General features: G+C 48.7%; 1 protein-coding gene across 2 annotated transcripts; it reads left to right on the forward strand.

The window, feature by feature from the left end:
- The first annotated feature begins 1196 nt into the window (after positions 1-1196).
- Positions 1197-27653, forward strand: CPNE9 (copine family member 9). Of its 2 annotated transcripts, none has more exons than XM_010369426.2 (21): positions 1197-1441; positions 1966-2006; positions 2128-2174; positions 2275-2378; positions 2849-2885; positions 3103-3105; positions 3375-3451; positions 10238-10301; positions 10425-10528; positions 10688-10792; positions 12277-12318; positions 12652-12727; positions 12836-12889; positions 13331-13392; positions 14430-14476; positions 15421-15602; positions 15867-15994; positions 23756-23858; positions 24781-24838; positions 25228-25301; positions 25464-25563. In XM_010369426.2, the coding sequence occupies exons 1-21, from the start codon at positions 1374-1376 to the stop codon at positions 25497-25499; spliced, it is 1512 nt and encodes a 503-aa protein (XP_010367728.1). In that variant the 5' UTR covers positions 1197-1373; the 3' UTR covers positions 25500-25563. The 2 variants fall into 2 exon arrangements, with proteins under 2 accessions (XP_010367728.1, XP_010367726.1); XM_010369424.2 differs by lacking the exon at positions 25464-25563 and adding an exon at positions 27252-27653 and having other exon boundaries at positions 1204-1441.
- Positions 27654-27859: the final 206 nt, after the last annotated feature.

Consider the following 27859-nt stretch of genomic DNA (forward strand, 5'->3'; position numbering starts at 1 on the left):
TTGTGCACATTCCCAGGGCTGCCTGAGCTTTAGCCTTTGGGTTGCTAAGGAAGTTGCCTGGGAATTAGCTGGAGGATTTTTTTTTTTTTTTTTTAGATGGAGTCTCACTGTCATCCAAGCTGGAGTGCAGTGGCACAATCTTGGTTCACTGCAACCCCTGCCTCCTGGGTTCAAATGATCCTCCTGCCTCAGCCTCCCGAGTAGCTACGTGAACATGCCACCGTCCCCAGCTAATTTTTGTATTTTTAGTAGAGGTGGGGTTTCACCATGTTGGCCAGGCCAGTCTCAAACTCCTGAGCTCAAGTGATCTGCCTGCCTCGGCCTCCTAAAGTGCTGGGATTACAGGCATGAGCCACCGCACCCGATCAGGATCTTCATCTTTAACAAGTTCTGTAGGCAGCATGGTCCTGGTACAAGTGACCTGCAGCCCTTACCTTGAGGCCTGCCTATGGAGGAGGGACTGGCTTCTAAAGCTTTGGAGATAGCAATTGATGTGCATGTGGTGGGGGAGAGCCTGGCTGACCTCTCTTCCCGACCTGTAGGCTGACCTACAGTGTGGCCTACGGTAGATTGCGTCATGAGAGTGTGTCCGCATCTGTAATGCCATGAAAGTTGTGAGGGTTTAAAGGCATGGGCAGACAGCTTTGCACGGTGCTTAACAGCCACCATTTACTGTCATCAGTGTGAATACCCAGAGGACAAATCATAAATACCAGTGAATGTTTGTTGAGCACTTGCTGTGTGCTAAGTGCTTTCCTTGGGTTATCGCAGTAAAATTTTACAGCACCTAAAGTAGCTGCTAAGGGCCTTTCTAACGGTCTTTCACGGTCAAGCCACAGAGATGTTGAGTAACTTGTCCAAGGTCACACAGCTAATAAGAGACGTATTTTTCCTATTCAGAGACCTAGGCAGGCTGGGAATGGGAAAGAGCAGAAACACTAAGGGAGTGGCTCAGTAAGAGGCAACAATTCCAACGCCCACCAGGTGCCCCAAATGCTTCAGCATCATGGACAACTCTAGGGGGCTTGGGTTTCCACCCCAGAGAGTTGCGCAGGGTGGACTCTACCAAGGTGTGGGTTGGAGTTGGGGGTCAGGGTGAGGTTCCCCGCTGGCTCCAGGCTGCTCCAATGGGGCGGGGGCCGCCCGCAGGGCCGGGCGGGGCTGTACTGCCATCTGGAGCCGCTGCCGCCGGCGGCCACTGTCAGGGCGCGAGCGGCGGGAGCGCACGCAGGACTGGAGGGAGTGCAGCCGCCGCCGCCGCTGCAGCCGCCGCCGCCACCGCGGCACATGGGCCGGCCCCGCCGCTGCCGTCGCCCCTAGCCCCAGCAGCCCTCGTCTCGCAGCCTCCTGCGGCTCGGGTCGCCCGACCAGCCATGTCTCTCGGCGGAGCCTCCGAGCGCAGCGTCCCGGCCACCAAGATTGAAATTACCGTGTCCTGCCGGTGAGCGAGCCGCGCTGGGGAGGGCTTAGGCACTGGCACTGCCCCAGCCCCAGCCAGCCGCGGGGCTCAGCCCGGGCAGGGGCTAGACCCCCAGGGGAGAGGCGAAATTGGCTGGAAAATCACAACTGATGACAGGGGTGTTGCTGGTGGGATCGAGAAGGGGGGGTCTTCTTGGGCAGCCCCACCCTGAAAAAAGGGCTCAGCCTGCGGGTTCAGGGGGTGGGTCGCAGGTATTCAGTAGGAGCTCGGCCCCAGGAGGACAAAGTTCTGGGGCGAGCCCTCTTTCCTGGGCCCGTGGAGACAGTGTGGGTGCGTTCGCGTCCAGTCCGCAGAGCCACGGTTCCTGGACAGCGATTTCCGGTGCTGTCCAGAGTGCTGACAGCGCGGACCCCAGCTGGGGGTAGTCATGGGGGACAGAGGTTTGACGCGGGCCCCATACCTCCCCTCAGTGCCCGGCTCAGAGCCGATTCGAGGCGGGCGGGCTCCAGGATGATCCACTCTGTCTGTCTGTTGCTTTTCTCTAGGAACCTGCTAGACCTTGATACCTTCTCCAAGTCCGACCCCAGTAGGCGGCTCCAGGACCGGGAGGGGGAACTTGGGGTCTGGGCGAGACTCAGGGGCGGGTGGAGTCGGGGCCAGGGGTGCAAGCCGACCTCACGTCCTTCCCTCCCTGCCCCCACCTGCAGTGGTGGTGCTTTACACGCAGAGCCGGGCCAGCCAGGAGTGGCGGGAGGTGAGTCCCAGAGCCCCCCCTTCCCCCCGGCCCAGGGCGTCGCCCGGGAATCCCCTGCGCGTCTGCACGTACCACGCTGACCCTCCACCCCCCTACCCAGTTCGGACGGACCGAGGTGATCGATAACACGCTGAACCCAGACTTCGTGCGCAAATTCGTCCTCGACTATTTCTTTGAGGAAAAGCAAAATCTGCGCTTCGATGTGTGAGGCTGCGCCCGGAATTCCGGCTTGGCCCGCCCCCAACCTGGATCCGCCCGGAATTCTGGCTGGCCCCACCCCCGCCTCGCCTCCCGGCCTGGTTCTTCCCGCAGGCCTCCCTCCCATTCTGAATGGCCCCCTCTAGCCTGAGTCCTGCCCTTCTGTGAGATGCGGTCCAGTTCCGTCCCCCGCTCTGGCCCCGCCCATAACTCTGCTCCTATCGCAGCTCCACCTCAGGCCCGACCCCTTCCAGACAACCCTGCCCCCAACAGCCCCTGATTTGGCCTCGGCCCAGGCTTGACCCTTTTACTCCTCGGCCCACCCTGACTCCTCCCCCAAAGGAGACCAAAGCTGAATTCGGGTCCACAGCCACCCATCCCTCCACCCAAAATTTTCACCAAGACTCGGTGCCCGACCCCCTTCCACCCTCTCCCCCACCCAGCCCCACCCCACACCCGTTCCACTCTTTTCCTAGGTACAACGTGGACTCCAAAACCAACATCTCCAAACCGGTGAGCAAACGTTTACTAGAGGGTTGGCAGAGCACAAAGGATGCACTTAGATGTGTTCAACAACTCTTGGAACTCCTCCTAACCCTCGACCCAGACCCCATCTTCTTCAGGCCCCCAACCCACCCTCCTGGTCCCTCTCCTCCTGCCTGAGTGTCCTGCCTGTGTCCCCTACTCACTGTTCTTCTTCCTTCTTGGCTACCACTACTGGGAACTGCAGAAGGTGAGACTGAATGGGGCTGGGCAGAGGCTGGGGGTGGGGGTGGTGTTGTGGAGAACAAGCTTGGACTGATGACCCACTATGAGACAGAGATTGCTCGCAGACCCCTTCTTTCACACCCCCTCCAATAAAGCCCATGCAGGGTGGTGGCTCCTGCACCACTCACTCGCCTGGGAACTGCCCTGGTCCTCCTATGCAGGAGCATCACTGGGGCTGAGCTGGGACTCAGCACTCAAGAGCTTCTGGTCTCGCTGACTCCTTGTCCTGCATAGGATTTCCTGGGACAAGCATTCCTGGCCCTGGGAGAGGTGATCGGAGGCCAGGGCAGCCGAGTAGAAAGAACCCTCACGTAAGCTGAATGGGAAGGGGTGTGGGAGTGGGGTGGGGGCTTCCAAATTCTCTGTCCCAAGGATGTCACTGACTGATAGCAGTGGAAGCTGGGGTTGCCCCTGGTCAGGAGCCTGCACTGGCTCCCATCACCCTCGTAGAAAAGTCCAATTTCCAGTGCTCTGCCCGAGTCACTCTCAGGCCTCATATGTCTTTTCCTTCTTTCTCTCTCTCTTCTCTCTTCTCTCTCTCTCTCTCCCCCCTCACTCTTTTTCTAAATCTGATTCAACCTTTAAGGTCCACTTCCAAGCCCCTCTCCACAGGGAAGCTCCCCCGGAATAAATCAAATCCTCAGGAATTTCCATTATATCCACTCACTAAATATGCATTAGCATGTTTTATATCCCACACCCTGTTCTAGGCACCAGGGCTTCATTCATTCCACAAACACTATGTATACATACCCTATGTCAGCCACTTATAAAGGGGATTAGCTTGCAATGGTAAACAAAACAAAGGTTCTTGTCCTCAGGGGGCTGATACTCTAGTTGTGGGGGTACAAAATAGACATAATTACATACTAGATTAGACAATATTAAGTGCTATGAGGAAAGAGACAAAGTAGAGCAGAACAAGGGGAACTGGAAATGCTGGGTGAGTGGGAGGTGCAGGATTCAACAGTGGCAGTTTGAGCAGGTCTCATGGACAGGTAACTGTGGAGCAACAACTTGAGGGAGGTGAGGGAGTCAATGGTACAGACATGTGGAGGAAGACTGTTCCAGGCAGAGGAGACTGCCAGTGCAAAAGCCTGGCACATTCAAAGAACAGCAAGGAGGCCAGCGTGACTGGAGCCAGATGACTGGGAGGCAGGAGGAAGTGAGGCTGAAGAGTTAACAGGGCCTTGCAGCGGACTTCTACCTTTCCTCTGAAACGGGAGTCACTAGAGGTTTCTGAGCAGAGAAGTGACATGATATGGCTGCTTACAAAAGATGGTGCTAGCTATGGGGTTAAGAATAAACCTTGGGGACCAGGCGCGGTGGCTCATGCCTGTAATCCCAGCACTTTGGGAGGCCGAGGCAGGTGGATCATGAGGTCAGGAGATAGAGACCATCCTGGCTAACATGGTGAAACCCTGTCTCTACTAAAAATACAACAAATTAGCCAGGCGTGGTGGCGGGTGCCTGTAGTCCCAGCTGCTCGGGAGGCTGAGGAAGGAGAATGGCACGAACCCAGGAGGCAGGGCTTGCAGTGAGCCAAGATTGCACCAGTGTACTCCAGCCTGGGCGACAGAGCGAGACTCCATCTCAAAAAAAATTTTTTTTAAATAAAATTTTTAAAAAAAGAATAAACCTTGGGTGGCCAAAGGTAGAAGCAGAGAGCCAATGAGAAGACTCTGACAGTAATCCAGGCTGCTACCAGTGAAGAAGGGGAGAAGTGGTCAGATTTGGGATATATTTTAAAGGTAGAGCTAACAGGTTCCTGACAGATTGAATATGAATGTGAGAGGAAAAGAGGAGTTGAGGACAATACCAAGGTCTTTGGCTTGAACAACAGGAAAAATGGAATTGACACTAACCGAGATAGTAGAAAAAAAAAAAAACAAAGGAGAGCGAGGTGACACCCCAAGCTGGGTGACAGAGTGAGACTCTGTCTGTGGACGAAAAGACAAAAAAAAACAAAACAAAACAAAAAATGTGAAGGAGGAGCAAGTTGGAGGAGGAATTCAATCAAGAGTTCAATCTGACATGTTGAATTTTATGTTTTATAAATATATAAAATGTTAGACATCCAAGTGGAGGTATCAAATGAGTCTTGGATGTTGGTTTTGTTGTTGATTTTTCAAGACAGGCTCTCACTTTGTAGCTCAGGCTGGAGGGCAATGGTGCAATGATAGCTCACTGCAGCATCAAGTTCCTTGGCTCAAGGAATACTCCCACTCAACCTTCCAAGAAGTCAAGTAGCTGGAACTACAGGTAGATGCCAGCAGGCCCAGCTAATTTTAAAATTATTTTTTGGGCCGGGCACGGTGGCTCAAGCCTGTAATCCCAGCACTTTGGGAGGCCGAGGCGGGTGGATCACGAGGTCAGGAGATCGAGACCATCCTGGCTAACACAGTGAAACCCCGCCTCTACTAAAAAATACAAAAAACTAGCCGGGCGAGGTGGCAGGCGCCTGTAGTCCCAGCTACTCGGAAGGCTGAGGCAGGAGAATGGTGTAAACCCGGGAGGCGGAGCTTGCAGTGAGCTGAGATCCGGCCACTGCACTCCAGCCTGGGCGATAGAGCAAGACTCCGTCTCACAAAAAATAAAAAATAAATAAATAAAATTATTTTTTGTAGAGACAAGGGGCCTCATTGTGTTTTTCAGGCTGGTCTTGAACTCCTGACATCAAGTAGTCCTCCTGCCTTGGCCTCCCAAAGTGCTGGGATTACAGGCATGAGCCACTGAGCCCAGCCTTAGATGTTAACTTTAAAGCCATGCTATTAGATAAGATCACCAAAGGAGGGGCGGAAGGACTGGCGAAAAAGAAAGAGGGAGACGAGAGAGAGAGAACCAAAGGCTGAGGCTCCACAAATTGGACCTAGAAAAGAAGGCTGAGAAGGAGCAATTAATGAAGTAGGATGAGAACCAAGAGAGGGTGCTGTCATGGAAGCAAAGAGAAGGGTTATCAAGGAGAGAGTTACCAACCACGTCAAATGCTGCTGCAGCTCAAATAAGATGAGGATTGGGAATTGGCCATTGCATTTAGCAAGGTGAAAATCCCTGTTGATTCTTACAAGCATAGTTTTAAAGGAGAGGTGTAGGTGAAGTGGATGGAAGACGGAGGGAGTCAAGGCATCTGTCAAGGAGTTTTACAGCAAAGGGGAGAAGAGAAAAGATGTGTGATCAGGCACGGTGGCTCACACCTGTAATCCCAGCACTTTGGGAGGCTGAGGTGGGTGGCTCACTTGAGGTCCAGAGTTCCAGATCAGCCTGGCCAACATAGTGAAATCTCTACTAAAAATACAAAAAAATTAGCTGGGAGTGGTGGCACATGCTTGTAATCCCAGCTACTCAGAAGGCTGAAGTAGGAAAATCGCCTGAACCAGGGAGGCAGAGGTTGCAGTGAGCCAAGATCATGCTACTGCACTCCAGCCTGGGCAACAGAGGGAGACTCCGTCGCAAAAAAAAAAAGAAGAGAAGGGAGAGGAGAGGAGATGAGAGGAGTGGAGTGGAGGGGAGGGGAGGGAAGGGGAGGGGAGAGGAGAGAAGGAGATGTGGCTGAAGCAGGAAGAGAGGTCAAGAATACGTTTATATTTTTTTTTTTTTTGAGATGGAGTCTCACTCTGTCGCCCAGGCTGGAGTGCAGCGGCTCACTACAAACCTCTGCCGCCCCGGTTTAAGTGATTCTCCTGCCTCAGCCTCCCGAGTAGCTTGGATTACAGGCGCCTGCCACCACACCCGGCTAATTTTTGTAGTTCTTAGTAGAGATGGGGTTTCGCCATCTTGACCACGCTGGTCTTGAACGGCTTACCTCGTGATCCACCCACCTTAGCCTCCCAAAGTGCTGGGATTACAGACGTGAGCCACCATGCCCGGCCAGGTTTATAATTTTTTAACATGAGGCTGGGCACGGTGGCTCACACCTGTAATCCAAGCACTTCAGGAGGCTGAGGCCTCCTAAAGGTGAAGGCAGGTGGATCACCTGAGGTCAGGAGTTCAAGACCAGCCTGGCCAACATGGTGAAACCCTGTCTCTACTAAAAATACAAAAATTAACTGGGTGTGGTGGAGCGCGCCTGTAATCCCAGCTACTAGGGAGGATGAGGCAGGAGAATCGCTTGAACCCAGGGGGCAGAGGTTGCAGTGAGCCGAGATCACACCATTGCACTCCAGCCTGGGTGACAGAGCGAGACTCCATCTCAAAAAAAAAAAAGAAAGGAAAAAAAATTTAACATGAGATAAATTATATCACATTGGCTGGGCGTAGTGTAATCCCAGCTGCTCTGGAGGCTGAGGTGAGAGGATCACTTGAGCCCAGGAGTTCAGGACCAGCCTGGGCAACATAGTGAGGCTCCATCTCTACAGAAAAAAAAAAAAAAGGAAAATTATACTGTATTTACATATTGATGGGAATGACCAAGTAGAAACTGAAAACTTGATGTAATAAAAAGAGGTGAGCATTACTGAAGTGATGTTCTTGTGCAGACAAGACAGTATGAAATACAGTACACAGTGGAGGGATAAATAGGCACAAGGACAGTTCATTTATAGCAACTGTAGGAGCCACACTTGTGTGGGTGGAGATACTGGTGGCAGGGTAGGTGTGGTGCTGGGTGGACATTCTCTTCTGCTTGCTTCAATTTTGCTCAGTGAGTAGGAAACAAGGTCATTGGCTGAGAATGCGGATAGGGGAGGAGGCTTTAGGGGTTGAGGAAAGAGAAGGAGTGAAACTGCCATCTACCAGAACTACCATCTACCAGAGAGTGAAGGGCCTTGGGACATATGAATCCGAGGCAACAATAAGGACCCTCTTGAGGTCTGCAGTCATGCATTCGAAACAAGACAAGTTCACATAATTGTGTTTTTGTCTGGCCATGTTCAGTTTCACAGGTACAGTATGGGTTAGGCAGAGTTAGGCTTAACTAGAGCTGTGGTTCTGCCAAATAAATATATTGAAAGTGAGAGAAAAGGCTGGGCCAGTGGCTCACACCTGTAATCGAAGCACTTTGGGAGGCTGAGGCAGGAGGATCTCTTGAGGCCAGGAGTTCGACACCAGTCTGGGTAACACAGCCAGACCTTGTCTCTAAAAAAGTAAAAATGTAAACATTAGCCAGGTGTAGTGATGTGCACCTGTAGTCTCAGCTACTTGAGAGGCTGATGTGGGAGGATCTCGAGTTCAGGAATTGGAGGCTTCAGTGAGCTATGACTGTGCCACTGTACTCCATCCTGCCTGGGTAACAGAGTGAGACCCCAACTCTTTTTTTTTTTTTTGAGATGGAGTCTTGCTCTGTCGCCCGGGCTGGAGTGCAGTGGCCGGATCTCAGCTCACTGCAAGCTCCGCCTCCCGGGTTTTACGCCATTCTCCTGCCTCAGCCTCCAGAGTAGCTGGGACTACAGGCGCCCGCCACCTCGCCCGGCTAGTTTTTTTTTTTTTTTTTTTTTGTATTTTTAGTAGAGACGGGGTTTCACTGTGTTAGCCAGGATGGTCTCGATCTCCTGACCTCGTGATCCGCCCGTCTCGGCCTCCCAAAGTGCTGGGATTACAGGCTTGAGCCACCGCGCCCGGCCAAGAGACCCCGACTCTTAAAAAAAAAAAGTGAGAGAAGGAAAAAAGAGACAGGATGCAAAGGAATGATTATTATAATCACTGACTGGAATTCACACTGGATGGATGAGGTGGTAAGGGAGAACATCAAGGAGGCAAAGAACAGTGAGGAGGCAACAGGATCAACAATTTGTTGGTCCTGGATGTGCAGGTGAATTATTATTATTATTATTATTATTATTATTATTATTATTTTGAGACGGAGTCTCACTCTGTCAACCAGGCTGGAGTGCAAGGGCTCGATCTCAGCTCACTGCAAACTCTGCTTCCCGGGTTCAAGCAATTCTCCTGCTTCAGCCTCCCCAGTAGCTGGTATTACAGGTGCCCGCCACCACACCCAGCTAATTTTTTTTCTTTTTTTTTGTCTTTTTAGTAGAGAGAGGGTTTCACCATGTTGGTCAGGCTGGTCTCGAGCTCGTGACCTCAGGTGATCCACCCGCCTCGGCCTCCCAAAATGTTAGGATTACAGGCGTGAGCCACCACGCCCAGCCGTAGGCGAATAGTCCCTATTCTCATCATGCTCCCTCTTGGTAAAGCACAAAGAGTCAAAGATCAAAGGATCCAAAGAAATAGTTCAACTCTCATTCTAAGGATAGGGAAAATCATATAGCAAGTTAGAGCCAGGACTGGAATCCAGGACCCTCCTGACCTAGTTTTCTCCCTGCCACATTTTGGATCCCTTTGGGAATCAGGGTTCACAGGCCCAAGGGGGTGAACCCCCTTGGGGGTCCTTGTATGCACCGTTCAAGCACATGGAAGTGTTCCTTCTAGGGTCAGGAAAGGATAAGGTTTCCCTTGTCTTTTAAATCTCCCTCTCCATGGTCTTCAGAAAGCACATCAGCTTTGACCTAACAAACCAGCCCTTTGTCCCTGGGTCTGGATAGAAATTCTTCTCCCTCATTCAGTATCACTACAACCCACTCTATTTACCTATTGGCTTTGACATTCCACCTCCCCCTGCCCCTGAAGCTCCCTGCGGGCAGTCTAGCAGAGCTGGAGAGTGCCAGTTGCTCAATTCATATCTATCACAGCACCCGGCAGATAGTAGGAACCAGAGTCGGCTTTGAAGAATACAACCAGCTCATATCTATAAAGATTACGAGTTGATTTTCCTTCCATGCACTCATTCAGATCTCTTCACAGCCCTGACAAGTCATCATGATTCCCATTTCACAGAGAAAAAAACTAAAGCTGAGGAAGGGGAAATAACTTGCCCAGGGTCACACAGCTTAACAATCATAAAATCCCCTGACTCTAAATCCCTTGTCTTTCCCATGCTACTTTTGTGAGATGTTCACCTAAGCTGTTCTAACCCCTTTTTACTAGACTGCAGACCCCACCCAGTCAAAGTGAGGCCCTTCCTCACCAGAAGGCACTCAAGACAAAATGGACTGTCAGTAAATGGCAAACTGAATCCCCTGGCCCACCTAACCCCAGACTGGCCACTCAATCCTTGTTGCCTACCCTCCCTCCTCTCACTAAGAGGCTTTTTCTACTTCCAGGGGTGTACCAGGCAAGAAGTGTGGGACCATATTGCTGACTGCAGAAGAGCTTAGCAATTGTCGGGTCAGTAAGGGCCACATGCTAGACCCAGGAGCTCCCTTCTCTCCCCATAAACCCTTTAATGGACTGCTGTCTGAAGGCTATGGGCAATTTGGGTGTCACCAGCCCAACTTCATCCATCCCTAGGACATTGCCACCATGCAGCTGTGTGCAAACAAGCTGGACAAGAAGGACTTCTTTGGGAAATCAGACCCCTTTCTTGTGTTCTACAGGAGCAATGAGGATGGCACGTGAGTCACTGCCATCAGGGCTGTTAGGCTGGGGTGGGGCATGTGCTTAACAAGTGGGGTAATCTCAGGAATCTCTGAGAGCATCCGGTTCTGTCTCTGGATTCAGTCCTACCCCCAGGCACAAGATAAATTATACCAATCCTTCCCACTCCCCTCCAGGTTCACCATCTGCCACAAGACAGAGGTTGTGAAAAACACACTGAATCCTGTGTGGCAGCCCTTCAGCATCCCTGTGCGGGCTCTGTGCAATGGAGACTATGACAGGTTGGCTCCGGCATAAGCTGGGGAATAAGGAGCCAAGGACATGCCAGTGGGGTTCCTGGGCCCAAGAATGATAGTAGAAGTATCATAAATAGCATTGGAGGGTCCTGCTCAGTGAGATAGAGTTTGCAGCATGAGATTGGGTGGATGGAGAGGCAGATGGATAGCCATACAGATGGATAGGTGGACTATCCAGGGATGGATCGACTGATGGATGGAATGGTAGGTGGATGGGTAGATGAAAGGGCAGATTAACGAATGAATAAGCAGGTACATGGATGGATCGTTGGATGGGTAAACTAGCGAATGGTTGGATACGTATGTGGATGGATATATGAGTGAATTGGTGGGGGGGGTAGAGGGGCAGATAAATGGATAGCAGATGAATGGATAATTGGACTGATGATGGGTGGATTTGTGGATATACAGATGATGGGTGATTAACAGATGGATGAGCTGATGGATGGGTGGGTGATAAATTGGTAAATGAGTTTGATGGATGACTGGGGAGGCAGGAGGATGAACAGAAAAGCAGGTGGAATACAAAAAGATAGGTTGAGTGACAAGTGGATTGATGGTTGGATAGATGAATAGATGGCAAATGGATGAATGGATGGATTTGTAGGTGAATTAGTTGATGGATGGGTATAAATTAGATGGATAGGCCAACCAAATGAATGAGTAAATGGGTAGTATAAAGATAGATGGTAGGTGGAAGGGTGGAAGAATGGATGGGCACATACATGAGTAGATGAATCGTTATACTGATGAATGGATAACCAGATGGGTAGATGTTATACAGTTGGGTAGATAGACGGATGGATGCTTGCATGCCTCAGTGAGTCAGTGAATGGCTAGACACATAGTTAGGTAGCCAAAGAGATGAACTGATAGGTAATTGGACTGGCAAATGTATGGGTAAATAGGTAGCTAGATGGATAGACGGATGGTTGGATGGGCTGATATACTGATAGGTAGACATATGGAATGATTTAGGCATGACAGGTAAGAACAAAGTCTTTGGAATCAGGATGCCTGGGTTTAAATCTCAGTTCAGTCATTTACTAGCTATGGGATCTTAGCCAAATTACTTTTTTTTTTTTTTTTTTGTATCTCAATCTCCTTATCCCAAGATAATAATAATAGTACTTACTTTATATAGGGTGATTGTTAAGTTAAATGAGACATCTGTGAATGTGCTGAGAACAATGCCTGCAATACAATAAGGCTCAAAGTAGTAAAAAAACCAACCAAACAAAAAAAGTACTAGTGGTACTAACCATAGTAGTATTAACAGGGGTATGTGGTTGGGTACAGGCATGGACTGATAAACGAATAGACAGGATGGGAGGTAGGTTGAAAGATGAACAACTTAATGGGAAGACAGATGGGTGGATGGGAAGATGATATGTGTGTGGTTAAGTGTATGAGGGTGTCTCTGGGATTTATCATACAAACCCAGCATATGTTTGTCTCCTACATTTCAGAACCGTGAAGATTGACGTGTACGACTGGGATCGGGATGGAAGGTAGAACTGCCCCACATGGTCCCTTCTCCTGTACTTGACCCAAGCAGTTCTCAATAATAGGTTGTACATTCACTGAGAACCCCAAAGTAGCTTTAGGAGCCAGGAAAGGTGATGATAAACACCAGGGTCTTGGGTACAACTGATCCCCTTAATTGTCTCTCTGGACACTGTCTCTTCCTGTTTTTCCCCTATGTTTGGCCTCCCTTATGGCCCCAGCACTAGGCTGCCCTGCAGCCTAAGTAGGGGTTTAGGATAGAAGGAATAAAAGATTGGGTTCAGGTCTGGTTCCAAACCGGCAGCAGCTGCTGCTTAGCCACACCCACCTCATTGCAGCCACGATTTCATTGGTGAGTTCACCACCAGCTACCGGGAGCTGAGCAAGGCCCAGAACCAGTTCACAGTATATGAGGTGAGCATTCCAGCCCTGTCCAGATCACCCAGGCCCTCCATCCCAGTGTGCTGAGTCTGCACCTCCCTTCCTTTGTTTCTCATCATCACTGTTACCTCCTCCACTTAGGTACTTAACCCTCGGAAGAAATGTAAGAAGAAAAAATATGTCAACTCAGGAACTGTGAGTGCTCCCTAGAGCTGTGGCCCTCCCTGGATCCTTCCGTGTCTGTCCCCATTGACACAGCATGAGAAATATTGAGGGCAAGGCAAGACAGTGGGCACAGATTACTTGGAATAGTAATACTGGGCACAAGGAGCACCACTTAAATTTTTGTTTTTTCTCACTCAGGAAATTTTTCTGATTTTACTCTTTTGCAGAATAAAAGAAAAAAACCTAAGTTGTATTTCCCAATTTAATATACTTTTGGAAATCCAACTATGTTTCTGACAGCTTCCCCTTTTTCCCTGTCAGAAGTTGAACAGGGTGGGGCTGACTGGGGGAGCAGGTGGAATCATGTGCCTCCCATCACGTGCCTCTTTCCAAGCCCCTATATGCCTCACTCCCTTCTGCCAACCCAACTGCCTTTTCCAAAGTGCCAGGGCTGCCTATTCTGTCCCACAGGTGACGCTGCTCTCCTTCTCTGTGGACTCTGAATTCACTTTTGTTGATTACATCAAGGGAGGGTGAGTCACAGGCCAAGCTCTGGGCTGAAAGCCCGGAAATAAATTACTCCCAGTTCTAAGCCCCAGGTTTCTTATTTATGAATGGTCAGGGTCCAGTGAGACCATGTAGATAAACTTTAAAACACTTCGCCAACTACAAAGTGCTCTGTAAAATGCAGAATACTGCTCCTCTTAGTTCCCTTCATGGGGCTGCTTTCATTCTTGGCTTTCGGCTCCTCCCGGGAAGACGGCTCCCAGACCAGTGGTCTTCATTGGTGGCCCCAGTAACCTAAATTGGGGCACGAAGAAAGTTATAGTCAGGCAAGACGGAGAGGTAGAGACAGAGGGAAAAGCCAAGCAGACTATAGGGGACATTCTGTTTGGTTTGGTGGAAGCAGGCAGACCTGGGAAAGGTACTTTGCTTCTCTGCACTTCACTCTTCTCCTATGTAAAATGAGGATTTTTTTTTTTTTTTTTTTTTTTTGAGACGATGTTTCACTCTTGTTGTCCAGGCTGAAGTGCAATGGTGCGATCTTGGTTCACTGCAACCTCCACCTTCGGGTTCAAGCAATTCTCCTGCCTCAGCCTCCCAAGTAGTGGGGATTACAGGCATGCGCCACCACGCCTGCCTAATTTTTTTTTATTTTTAGTAGAGATGGGGGGTTTCTCCATGTTGGTCAGGCTGGTCTTGAACTCCAGACCTCAGGTGATCCGCCTGCCTCGGCCTCCCAAAGGGCTGGGATTACAGGCGTGAGCCATGGCGCCCAGCCAAATGGGGATATTAATTACTACTTCAGGGCTATAGTAAGGGTTAAATTAAGTGACCTATAATACACCTGCTACACAGCAGGCATTTAATTCTGCTACCTAAAGTGTGGTCCATGAGCCAGCAGCATCAGCATTACTTGGGAGTTTGTTAGGCTCTACCCAGACCATCTGGATCAGAATCTGCATTTTAACATGAGCCCCAGGTGATCCATATGCACATTACTGTTTGAGAAATAGTGAAGTAATAATTATTAGTTCCTCACTTCTCAATTCATCTGCTTCCCCAACAGGACACAGCTGAACTTCACAGTAGCTATTGACTTCACGGCTTCCAATGGTGAGACATGGATGAGTGAAAAAGGGGGAGGTGGGAAGGGACTTCTAAGGGAGTCATTAGGAGTTGGTCTGGATTCCTACCTAGGGATAAGAGTTTACCTACCCAAGAAGCACAAACTTAGGCAAAACCCAGCCAGGAAAATAGAGTACAGAAAAATAGATGGGTAGATGGATCACAGAGGGTTGAAAGGATATATAGCTCAACAGGTGGATGAGTAGGCTGATGGATGAGAGAGAAAGGGGGTATAAGGAGAGATGGATAGGTGTATAGGTGGTGAGTCTTGAATGAATGCATAGATCCATGAACAAATGGAGTGGGTACATGGGTTGGTGAGTGAGTATAATAGGTTAGCCAAGTAGATGCATGGATGGGTATGTGGGTGGACAAATGGACCAAAGTTTAAGTTGGGGAAATAACAAGTAATTAGATAGGGGAAATGCATGAGTGGATAAATCCATATGAGAACAGACAAGAGAATGAATGGAATGGAGAGGGCTGGATAGCTGGATGGATAAAATAATACTGCTATATAGATGGATGGAAAATGAAGAAAAATGGCAAGTAGACAAGTGGGTGGATGGGTGGATGGATGGATGGATGGACTGATGGATGGATGAGTGGGTAAGCAGGTAGCTGCATAAGAGAATGGAGAGATTGGTGGATAAAGATGTATAAGTAGACTGAAAGATAGATATATGGCCAGGTGGATGGGTGGATGGATGGATGGATGTGTGGGTAGGTAGGTAAATGGATGAATAGATATAGGGATGGGTAGGTGGATAGATGGATAAATGAACAAATGGATGATTGGGTAAAATAAGGAGGGAGGACATGGGCAGAGGGCAGATAAATGGATACAGATGGATGAATGCACACAAAGATAAGCAGGTGAGCAGATGGATGATCCAGATGATCATGAGGCTGGGGTTCCTGTGTCCCTACAGGGAATCCTCTGCAGCCTACCTCCCTGCACTACATGAGTCCCTACCAGCTCAGCGCCTATGCCATGGCCCTCAAGGCAGTGGGAGAGATCATCCAGGACTATGACAGTGACAAGCTCTTCCCAGCTTATGGCTTTGGGGCCAAGCTGCCCCCAGAGGGACGGATCTCCCACCAGTTCCCCCTGGTATGGTATTGGCCAGAGCTTAATCTCCATGCCCTGGCATCTGGTTCACCCAAGTTGATGATTTTGTTCTGTTTATATTTCTTCAAAGGGCATGTAGAGGAACAGGAAGCTATGAGAGGATAGCAGAGCAGAGAGGGGAGCAGGGCTGGGTTTGGAGGGGAGCATGAAAGGGACTGATGGAAAATGGAAGGAGTGAGCTGGAATCAGAGCACTCCTGGATGTACCCTGCATGGGCTCAGCCTGGCAGGGCATATTCTTTGACAGAACAACAATGATGAGGACCCCAACTGTGCGGGCATCGAGGGTGTGCTGGAGAGCTATTTCCAGAGCTTGCGCACAGTGCAGCTCTACGGGCCCACCTACTTTGCTCCTGTCATCAACCAAGTGGCCAGGTAAGGGAACTGGGTGGAGGCTGGGAGAAATGAGGGGACCCACATAAGGGACTGATTCCCCAAGGACAGTCAGGAGCACTCTAAGTAATGTGGGATGATTTAAAGTATACAGGAGAGGCCAGGCACAGTGGGTAATCCCAACACTTTAGGAGACTGAGGCAGGAGAATCACTTGAGCCTAGGAGTTCAAGACCAACTTGGGCAATATAGTGAGACCCCATCTCTTTTTTTTTTTTTCTTTTTTTTTGAGACAGAGTCTTGCTCTGTCACCATGCTGGAGTGCAGTGGCATGATCTTAGCTCACTGCAACCTCCACCTCCCAGATTCAAGCAATTCTCCTGCCTCAGCCTCCCAAATAGCAGGTATTACAGGTGCACGCCACCACGCTCAGCTCATTTTTGTGTTTTTAGTAGAGACATTTCACCATGTTGGTCAGGGTGGTCTTGAACTCCCAACCTCAGGTGATCCGCCTGCTCAGCCTCCCAAAGTGCTGGGATTACAAGCATAAGCCACCATGCCTGGCTCATTTTTTTTAAAATTAAATATTTAAATTTTAAAAATTAAAGTATACAGGAGGATGTGTATAGGTTATATGCAAATACTACACCATTTTATATAACAGACTTGAGTATCTGAGGAGTTTGGTATCAACAGGGGTCTTGGAACCAATCCCCTGTGGATACTGAGGGATGACTGTACCTTATTATGGGGCAGAAAGGGCGTCAGCAAATTACCCTAACCCCACTGCCTGAGAATGACAACCCAGGGCTTGAGTTTGGGTAAGAGAGAGAAGAGCCTACAGCACTGTGGTGAAGGCATAAGTTTTAGCATAAGACCTGAGTGTGATCCTAGCTCCACCATTCACTAACCATGTGACCTTAAGCAACTTAGCCTCTTTAAGCATCCGTTTCTTCCCTGTAAGGTGGTATGATAATGGATGACAATAGCAGCTTCCTTACAGAGTTATTGCAAGGTTAAAATTAGATAACAGTGTAACAAGTATTAGCACAGTGTCTGGCCCATGGTACATGCTCAATAAATGATAAGTTAAAAACTAGAAGCGTGACTGTCCAAGTTTTCAGAATAAAAATATACAAAGCAGGCTAGGCGCGGTAGCTCACGTCTGTAATCCCAGCACTTTGGGAGGCCGAGGCGGGTGAATCACGAGGTCAGGAGTTGAAGACCAGCCTGGCCAAGATGGTGAAACACCGTCTCTACTAAAAATACAAAAATTAGCCAGGCGTGGTAGCGGCCGCCTGTAATCCCAGCTACTCAGAAGGCTGAGGCAGAGAACTGCTTGATCCCGGGAGGCAGACAGTGCAGTGAGCCCAGGTCACGCCACTGCACTCCAGCCTGGGTGACAGAGCAAGACTCTGTCTCAAAAAAAAAAAAAAAAAAAAAAAATACACACACACACACACACACACATAAAGCAAAGCAAAGAAAACCCAGATCATATATCAAATGACTTTAAAAACCAGAGGGTATTAAAATAAATTTAAAACAAATTTATGAAATGACAGAACTAAAACCAAACATATGTCAATAAACATAAATAAGCTCTGTTTGACCTTAAAAAAGAAAAAGATTATTTGATTGAATAAAAAATAAGCAAACCCCACTTTATAGTAAATAGAAGAAACCCAGCTAACATAAAGCCCCTCAGAAAGCTTAGAAGTAAAAAGATGAAACAGGCCGGGCGCGGTGGCTCAAGCCTGTAATCCCAGCACTTTGGGAGGCCGAGACGGGCGGATCACGAGGTCAGGAGATCCAGACCATCCTGGCTAACATGGCGAAACCCCGTCTCTACTAAAAAATACAAAAAACTAGCCGGGCGAGGTGGCAGGCGCCTGTAGTCCCAGCTACTCAGGAGTTTGAGGCAGGAGAATGGTGTAAACCTGGGAGGCGGAGCTTGCAGTGAGCTGAGATCCGGCCACTGCACTCCAGCCTGGGCGACAGAGCGAGACTCTGTCTCAAAAAAAAAAAAAAAAAAAAAGATGAAACAAAAAGGGAGTAAAAGTGAAAGGATTTCAGTGAGATTTATAAGCCCATATACTTTTTCCCCTAGCAAAGATTTATTTATTTTTTTAACTTTCGTTTTAAGTTTAGGGGTACACGTGCAGGTTTGTTACATAACAAACTTGACACGTGGGGGTTTGTTGTACAGATTATTTTATCACTCAGGTATTAATTCTAGTAGATTTGTTTATTTTCTAATTTGCAGTAATGATAATAGATTCTTTAATAATAACCGTAGAAAATTTCAATAGAGAAATGAAGTAAGAAATCACCCTGAATACTGCCCATGGAATGTAGATGTATATAGTTACTTTCCTTATGCATCCATAATTATAGTCAAATTATTATACATATAACATTTCACTACTGATTTTTTTCCCCACTAATACTGGAACCTGATCATATTTTTGTTGTTATTAAGCGGACTTCTTAAATATTATCTTATGCAACTACACTAATTCAAAATTTATTCATTCACTTAGTTAACATTCAGTAAAAGGGCAGTGTATCCTGAGTGTGGGGTCTGGAGCCAGACTAGCCAAGTTAACACACTGGTTCTATCACTCACTAGCTGTGGCTTTGGTCAAGACTCTTAACCTCTCTGTGCCTTATTCCTCATTTGTAAAATGAGGAAAGTAACAATGTCTACTTCATAGGGTTGTTGTGAGAACTAATTAATATATGTCAAACACCCAGAACAGTGCCTGCCACATCATAAATACTACAGGTGTTCGCTATTACTGTTACTATTATTATCATTATCACTATTCAAAGGGCATCTGCTGTGTGCTTAGTTCTCTGCTGGGGCACTGAAGATTCACAGATGAATCAGATCTAGTCCCTGTCCTTGGGAGCTCCCGCCTTGGTGCAGGAGACAGAAATATAAATAAATCATTACCTTCTGTAGACCAGAGCTTCCCAGACTTTTCTAGCAAGTCGCCTGTCGGCAAAGGCAAGCGACAGCGTCCCTCTGGGGGAATCTGGGGGCATAGCCGAAAGCAGTCAGGCTGAAAATGTCTTTGAAGTTTCTGAATTCCATCTTAAAAATTCATGCAAATTTTATATTCTTCTCACATTGCATCCATGTTTAATTTAGGGGAAAAAGGTGTTTTAAGTGTACTTATAGTCATCTAGCTTAATCCAGCAGATCAGGCAGTGAGAACCCACTTAGAGGAGCAGACAGCCCATCTTGGTGGGTGGAGCAGTATCCTAGAGGGAGGGGGTAGGGCATAGGCTCCAGTACCAGAAAGGGGACTACTCAGCTGGGTCTAGAGGACGAGGTAGACTTTATCAGAGAAACAGAAGCAGAGCATGCCTGGTAGAAGGAATGGCATGTGAAAAACAGAAGAATGAAGGGGCAAGTTCATGAAACAGTAAAGAGTTTAATATGACTAGAGTGTACACTGTGTACAGAGGACTATACAGAGAATGGCCTGGGGATAAAGAGTAAGAGAATCAAGAGCTCCAGTTTTAGGCTCAGCTGATCAGGCATGGGCTTGGACTCTAGCTTCATAACCCCTTGGGGATGCTAGTTAATGTCTCCAAGCTTCAGCTTCCTCATTTTAAACATAGGAACCTTTTTTTTTTTTTTGGAGATGGAGTCTTGCTCTGTCACCCAGGCTGGAGTGCAGTGGCATGATCTCGGCTCACTGCAACCTCCGCCCCCGGGTTCAAGCAATTCTCCTGCCTCAGCCTCAGGAGCAGCTGGGATTACAGGTGCGCACCACCATGCCTGGCTACTTTTTGTATTCTAGTAGAGACGGAGATTCGCCATGTTGGCCAGGCTGGTCTCGAACTCCTGACCTCAGGTGATCCACCCCCCTCGGCCTCCCAAAGTGCTGGGATTACAGGCATAAGCCACTGCACCTGGCCATAAAAATAGGAACTTTTAAAGTGCCTACCTTATAGAATGGGGGTGAGGATTAAATTAGATCATGTATGGCCGGGCATGGTGGCTCACGCCTGTAATCCCAGCACTTTGGGAGGCCGAGGCGGGCGGATCACGAGGTCAGGAGATCGAGACCATCCTGGCTAACACGGTGAAACCCCATCTCTACTAAAAAAAGTACAAAAAGTTAGCTGGGCGTGGTGGCGGGTGCCGGTAGTCCCAGCTACCGGGGAGGCTGAGGCAGGAGAATGGCGTGAACCCAGGAGGCGGAGCTTGCAGTTAGCCAAGATCACACCACTGCATTCCAGCCTGGGAGATAAAGCGACACTCTGTCTCAAAAAAACAAAACAACAACAACAAAAAAACAAATTAGATGATGTATGTCAAGTATACATCTGCGATTTTGATGATCACAATGGACTCTGCTGTTTCCTACTCTACAGCCAAGTGAGGCACAAACTGGCCTCTGGCCACTCACCCATTTTCTCAGCTAACTTCCAGATAAAAATAGCCTTGAAAATGCAAGGCATCTACAGGGAACCAAAGATGTACCTCCTGTGCCCCCAAACCCTTCCATTATGCCCACTGTCTCCTCTCTTCTATAGTTCCTTATTTATTTATTTATTTTTTTAAGAGCAGGGTCTCACTCTGTTGCTCAGGTTGGAGTGCAGTGGTACCACTGTAGCTCACGGCAGCTTTGAACTCCTGGGCTCAACCAATCCTCCCTCCCACCTGAGACTTTTAAGTAGCCAAGACCACAGGTGCATGTCACCATGCCAGGCTAATTTTGTTATTTTTTGTAGAGACAGGGTCTTGCTGCATTGCCCAGCTGGTCTCAAACTCCTGGGCTCAAGGGATCCTCTGATCTCATCCTCCCAAAGCACTGGGATTTTAGATGTGTCACCAGGTCCAGCCTCTCTGCTATAGTCCTACATGTAACTCCTCGTGGTTTGCACTTACCCATTCTCTCCCTCTGGAACACTTTTCCCTTTGCTTCCTACCCCCATCACCACCTGGCTAAACCCAACCCATTTTTCAGGTACTTAGGTTAGATGTTACATCCTCAAAGCCCCAACCTCAATGCATTTTAGTAGTTTAAACCTCTCTCTCCCCAAGGACAAGATCCTATTCTGCTCCATGCTCAGCACCCAGTTTGGTGCCTGATACATGGTAGGTATGCAATTGCTATTTGTGAAATAAGTGACAGGAAAAGGTACCAAGCCAGGTCTCTGAGGAGACTGGGACCAGAATTCAGGAAGTGGGTAGGGGATGTAAAGGAGAATCATGGCCGGCTGCGGTGGCTCATGCCTGTAATCCCAGCACTTTGGGAGGCCGAGGTGGGTGGATCACTCGAGAGCAGGAGTTCAAGACCAGCATGGACAGCATGGTGAAACCTTGTCTCTACTAACAATATAAAAATTAGCCGGGCATGGTGGTGGGCACCTGTAATCCCAGCTATTCAGGAGACTGAGGCAGGAGAATTGCTTGAACCCAGGAGGTAGAGGTTGCCGTAAGCTGAGATTGTGCCATTGTACTCCAGGCTGGGCAACAGAGCAAGACTCTGTCTCAAAAAAAAAAAAAAAAAAAAAAGAGGATCATGACCCACTCCCACTCTGGGCCCTGGGCAAACTGAGCCAAAATTATTTTATTACTTTATTTTTATTTTTATTTTTATTTCAGTTGGGGTCTTACTCTGTCTCCCAGACTGGAGTGCAGTGGTACCATCATGGTTCACTGGGCTCATGCAATCCTCCTGACTCAGTCTCCTGAGTAGCTGAGACTATAGGCACGTGCCACCAAGCCCAGTTAATTTTAATTTTTTTCGTAGAGACCAGGCCTCACTATGTTGCCCACGCTGTTCTCAAACTCTTGGTCTTAAGTGATTCTCCTGCCTCAGCCTCCCAAAGTGCTTAGATTACAGGCGTGAGCCACCCCACCTGTCCCCAAAGCTATTTTATAATTTTACGCCCTCTCTGTCCCTTTCCTCACATTTTGAGATCAGGTTTCAATACAGCACCATCCAATAGCACTTTCTGCAATGATGGAAAAGTTCTGTATCTGTGCAGGCCAATATGGTATTCACCGGCCACATATGGATATGGAGCACGTGAAAGTAGCTAGGGTGGCCAAGGAACTGAATGTTTAATTATATTTAATTAATTTAAATTTCAATAGCCACATGCAGCTAAGGCTACCTTACTGGACAGCACAGCTTCATCCTTTCCAATCTGCACAGGACTGGAGACTGGAAGTCAAGAGACCAGGGTCTCCTACTACCTTTGTGCCCTCTCTAGGTCTTTTTTTTTTTTTTTTTTTGAATATTCATAATAAAGGGACTGGACTCAATAACTTCTGACATCCTTTTCAGGTGGAAAAAAAAAATCTTGGCTTCAAAGACTGGTGAGAGAAGGAAAAGGAGCTCTGGAAGCAGCTATTAGATTGACCAGGGGAAGACTGCACGGGGCCCAACAGCCCAGGCAATGAGATGTGGTCAGCAGAGAGAAGAAGGGAGAGGGAAGAAATGTAGGGGAGAGGGAAGCAAGGAAGCCCTCAGCCTTTGCTCTTGCTCGTGTATAAACATCAAAATCTTGCCAGGGGTTGATAAATCCCTGTGTGTCTAAGCTCTGTGCTTCCTCAGCCACATGGCCCACTCTGCTTCCCTCAATTCCTGACCTCCACACAGGGGAGTTGTCGTTTAGCCCCACTCTAGTGCCTTTGGCCTTACTGTTCCCCCTTCCTAGAAAGATCCTCCTCCTCTTTCATTTAGCCTCTCTATCCTCAAACATCACTTCCTTAAAGAAAACTTCGCTGACCTTCTGGGTCATATCAGGATCCCATTTGTCTGTCTGTCTATCTATCTATCTATCTATCTATCTATCTATCTATCTATCTATCTATCTATCTATGATGGAGTCTCACTCTTGTTACCCAGCCTGGAGTGCAGTGGCGCAATCTCAGCTCACTACAACCTCCGCCTCCTGGGTTCAAGGATTCTCCTGCCTCGGCCTCCCGAGTAGCTGGGATTACAGGCATCCACCACCATGCCTGGCTAGTTTTTGTATTTTTCATAGAGACAGGGTTTCACCATGTTGGCCAGGCTGGTCTCAAATCCCTGGCCTCAAGTGATCCGCCCACCTCGGCCTCCCAAAGTGCTGGGATTACAGGCACCTGGCCAGGATCCCCTCTGGCACCCTGTCAGAGCAGTGTCCCTTCCATCACAGCACTCATCACAGTGGTAATTTTACACTTTTTTGTGTGATTCTTGGATTAATGTCTGCCTCACTCCAGAGGGCTGGGATGGATTTATTTTTTCTCCTCATGTTATCTCCAGTGTCTACCATAGTAAGTGTTCAATAAGTATTACTGAAGGCAGGCTAGGCATGGTGGCTCAGGCCTGTAATCCCAGCACTTTGAAAGGCTGAGGCAGGCAGATCACTTGAGGTCAGGAGTTTGAGACCAGCCTGCAACATGGTGAAACCCCATCTCTACTAAAAATATAAAAATTAACCAGGTGTGGTGGCACACACCTGTAGTCCTAGCTACTCGGGAGGCTGAGACAGGAGGATCACCTGAGCCTGGGAGGTGGAGGTTGCAGTGAGCCGAGATCGCACCACTGCACTCCAGCCTGGGCAACAGGGTGAGACTCTGTCTCAAAAAAAAAAAAGGTGTGTGTGTGTATATATATATACATATATGCAGGCAGGGGCAGGCTGCCAGGTCTGGGGAAGGAGCATGGGTTTCAGAAGCCCCAGGTCTTGCCCACTGCCCACACAATGGCTGTGGAAGCTCCGGGGGTAAGGTATTCCTGTGGCCTGTCTGGCTTTCATCTGGATTCTGATTTGGCCTTTCATCCAGGGCCGCAGCCAAGATCTCTGATGGTTCCCAGTACTACGTTCTGCTCATCATCACTGATGGGGTCATCTCTGACATGATGCAGACCAAGGAGGCCATCGTCAGCGTGAGTCTGAGGAGGAGGGCTTGGCAGGGAGGAGTAATGTTAATACTGTGAAGGGGCTGAGATTTTATCCTACTTGCAAGCTAACAAGTTAGCCTGCCAGTTTCATGGATGCTGGCAGAAGACACAAGACTCTTGGATTAGAGACAGAGGACTTTGATTTCCAGCAAAAGCAGTAGCTGGAGTATTAGCATTTGCTTGCATTCTCTAAGTCCCAGTTCCCACTGGATGATGTGAAGAGGGACAGATGACACTTGCAGCCACTGCGGGTTGCATTACAGAAGAGGAACCCTGAGCTTAGGGAACTTGAGTCTTTTATAATGGACAGTAAGCATGCTTGCCTTTTGTTCCAAAGGTCTCCAGGGAGAACTTGTTTTTTTTTTTTTTTTTTGAGAAGGAGTCTCGCTCTGTCTCCCGGGCTGGAGTGCAGTGGCCGGATCTCAGCTCACTGCAAGCTCCGCCTCCCGGGTTCCCGCCATTCTCCTGCCTCAGCCTCCCGAGTAGTTGGGACTACAGGCACCCGCCACCTCACCCGGCTAGTTTCTTGTATTTTTTAGTAGAGACGGGGTTTCACCGTGTCTGCCAGGATGGTCTCGATCTCCTGACCTCGTGATCCGCCCGTCTCGGCCTCCCAAAGTGCTGGGATTACAGGCTTGAGCCACTGCGCCCGGCCTGGAGAACTTGTTTTAAAACTATATTGGACAGTATGCAAATATGCCCTCTGCTCTAGAGGAAAATACTGTATTTTTCAAGGCTGCTTGATATAGAAACATCCTTCAAAAAGTAGTCTGGGGCAGAGAGAATCAATGCCTCTGCTTACAAGATGTGCAGAACCATGACACACATACTCAGAGAACTGTCTGCCAACAGTCACCTCCCTGGTGATGGCTGCTTGCCCCAACCGTTCACCCTCTTTCCCCCACAGGCCTCCTCATTGCCCATGTCTATCATTATCGTCGGTGTAGGACCAGCCATGTTTGAGGGTGAGTAGGAAGGGGTGTCCCTGAGTGGGACTAAGAACGAAGGAGAAAAGTGGGAGGGGGTCGGGTACTTGGGCCTGCGTCACAGAAGAGACAAGGTAAGATACCCTTGTGTGAAGCCTTGGCCAAGTCACAGACCTTCTCTGAACCTGTTTCCTTATCAGAATCAAGGCTGATGATACTAATATTTCCCCTGGGGTTCCTGGGAGGACGGACTGCCTGGGAGGCATAATAATAATAATAATAACTCCATGACAAAGCCTGATATTTGTAGGACTTGATCGCAAGCATTAGGCATTCTTCTGATGACTCCAAAGGGGAGCTCAAAGGGAGGTGGCAACATGGGGGTGGGGCTGGAGAGGCCAATCAGCTGAGGGGTGTCTTTTCTGCAGCAATGGAAGAGTTGGACGGTGATGATGTGCGCGTGTCCTCTAGAGGACGCTACGCAGAGCGGGACATCGTTCAGGTAGACCTGACCTGGGAGAGGCTGCGGAGCTGAGAGGCACAGTGAGAAGAATAGGCTAAGTTGGGAGCCACTCACACTTACTGCCTTCTCAGTCTCCTACTTTTTTCCCCGTCACTCTTTCATCCTTTCTCATCCATTGAATACCTCCTTTTTGATATATAGGAAGGTTGCTGCAGCCTTGGTGCATCCATGGTGTAGGTCGGGAGATCCCCAAGGCCCCTGCCCTCTAGTGGAGGCAACCAACAATAAATAATCACGCAAATAAATATCTCATTAGATTGTAATAAGTACTCCAGAGGAATAGCAAATGCCACTGTGAAAGCCTGTAACAGGGACCTAACATAGGTACAGTAGTCAGGAAACGGTTCTTTAGCTTGCCGAGACCAAAGGGGGAGGTGATAAGCATTACAGGGAGAGAAGCAGCATGTGAGAAGGCTCTGAGGCCCAGAAGAACTGGCCCAATCAACAAAAATGCAGAAGCTAGGGTAGCAGGATCATACTGAGTGTGAGGAGGGAGGCAAAATTTGGGGGTTTGTTATAAAAGAATTGGAAAGCTCTTGAAGGATTTTACATAGGGGAGTGAGATGGCATTTTAAAAGGATCTCTGTAGCTGCTGCAAGGTGGGTGGACAGTAAGAGGGCAAAAGAAAAGGCAAGTAGACTCATTAGTGAGGAAGCCTTTGAAGTAGTAGAGGGCGGTGATAAAGATCTGGCTGGAAGCAGTGGGAAGGGAGAGAAAGTGGCAGGTTCACAAGATATTTAAGAAGAAAATGTTACAAGACTTGATGATTAGATGATGATGGGGAGTGAGGAGGGCTGTAAATCCCAGCACTTTGGGAGGCTGAGGCAGGTGGACCACCTGCGGTTGGGAGTTCGAAACCAGCCTGACCAACATGGAGAAACCCTGTCTCTACTAAAAATACAAAATTAGCCGGGCGTGGTGGTGCATGTCTGTAATCCCAGCTACTTGGGAGGCTGAGGCAGGAGAATCACTTGAACCTGGGGGGAGGCGGAGGTTGTGGTGAGCCGAGATCGCACCATTGCACTCCAGCCTGGGCAACAAGAGTGAAACTCCGTCTCAAAAGAAAAAAAATAAATAAAAATAAAACATAATTTTTTTAAAAGAGGTCATGGATGGATATATACATTTGGCAGTCATTAGGAAACAGATTTTCTTTTGTTTTTTTCTCCCTTATCAGCCCCTCTCCCCCCACACCTCATTTCTTCTTCTCCTCTCCCTAAGACCCTCTCCTAGGCCTCTCTCTCTTCCCAGCCCCTTCTCACAGACTCCTCCTCCTTCTTGCCCCAACTCCATCTCTCTGGCCTCCTCCTCTTCTCAGGATCCCTTCTCCCTGGTCCCTGCCCCTTTTCTCCCCTGATCCCTCCTTTCCAGTCTCCCTCCCTACCTCTTGGCCTGCTCTACTTCCTTCCAGGGAACAATTTTTAAAGTCATGGAAGTGTATGAAATCATCCAGGAAGAGAGCTGAGAGAGAGATGTGACCAGGTTTAGAGAGCAAGTAGACCCAGAGGAATGGTGGTGGGAGGGGGGAGCTTCAAGAAAGGTAAGCAAGAAGCCAGAAGAGTGTGGTGTCAAGAGTGGGATGTGTCCAGAAGAATTATGGTCAAATGTAATGGAAAGCTAAAGAGAAGTCAAGCAAGATGAGGACTAAAAATTACTGTTCACTGGACTGATTTAGCAACACAGGGCCACTGACGACATCAGCAAGAGCAGTTTCAATGGCCTGTGTGAAGCCAAACTGGAGTGGGTTGAGGGTGGAAAAAAAAGTAGGTGGAGAGAAAGCAAATGTACAAAACTGTTCAAGATGTGGGGAGGGAGATACTATGATAGTTGGAAAGAGATGCTGGGGATCAAAAAAGAAGCCTCCCAGCTGTACCCCCATGCCCTCTCTCCTGGTCATGGCTTCTCTCTTCTTGTCTGTGCCTGACCCAGTTCGTCCCATTCCGAGACTATGTTGACCGGTCGGGGAACCAGGTGTTGAGCATGGCCCGACTGGCCAAGGATGTGCTGGCCGAGATCCCGGAGCAGCTGCTGTCCTATATGCGCACCAGAGACATCCAGCCTCGGCCCCCACCCCCTGCCAACCCCAGCCCGACCCCAGCTCCAGAGCAGCCCTGAGGATTCCACATATCCAATGCCTCACAGTCTGCTCGTCTGCTCACCCACTGCTTCTGCTTTAAGCCAGAGGCACCTGGAACCCTGGACCTCACTGGGAGGACCAACTTGGAGGATCGATGCTGGCTGATAAGCCCTCCGCCTCCTTGCCTGCAGAGGGCCTGGCACTATCACCACCTCCCTGCCTTCATGCCAATAATAAAGCTGATCTTCACTCCACCTCTGTCTCATGCATATTGGGGAAGGAAGACTATGGGACCCAAGGACTGGGGCCACATCAAGAAGGGGGGAACCAGCATGGCTTCAGCTAGATTCATCCCCATCCTAACACGTTCATCCAATCACTTCTTCATACATTCTTCAAAGACTTTAATAAGTGAAACTTGGTATGTTTTCCTCAGGAGAGAGGCCCACAGTGTTTTTTT

The sequence above is a fragment of the Rhinopithecus roxellana genome, chromosome 1 (genome assembly GCF_007565055.1).
Source record: "Rhinopithecus roxellana isolate Shanxi Qingling chromosome 1, ASM756505v1, whole genome shotgun sequence".
Lineage (NCBI taxonomy): Eukaryota > Metazoa > Chordata > Mammalia > Primates > Cercopithecidae > Rhinopithecus > Rhinopithecus roxellana.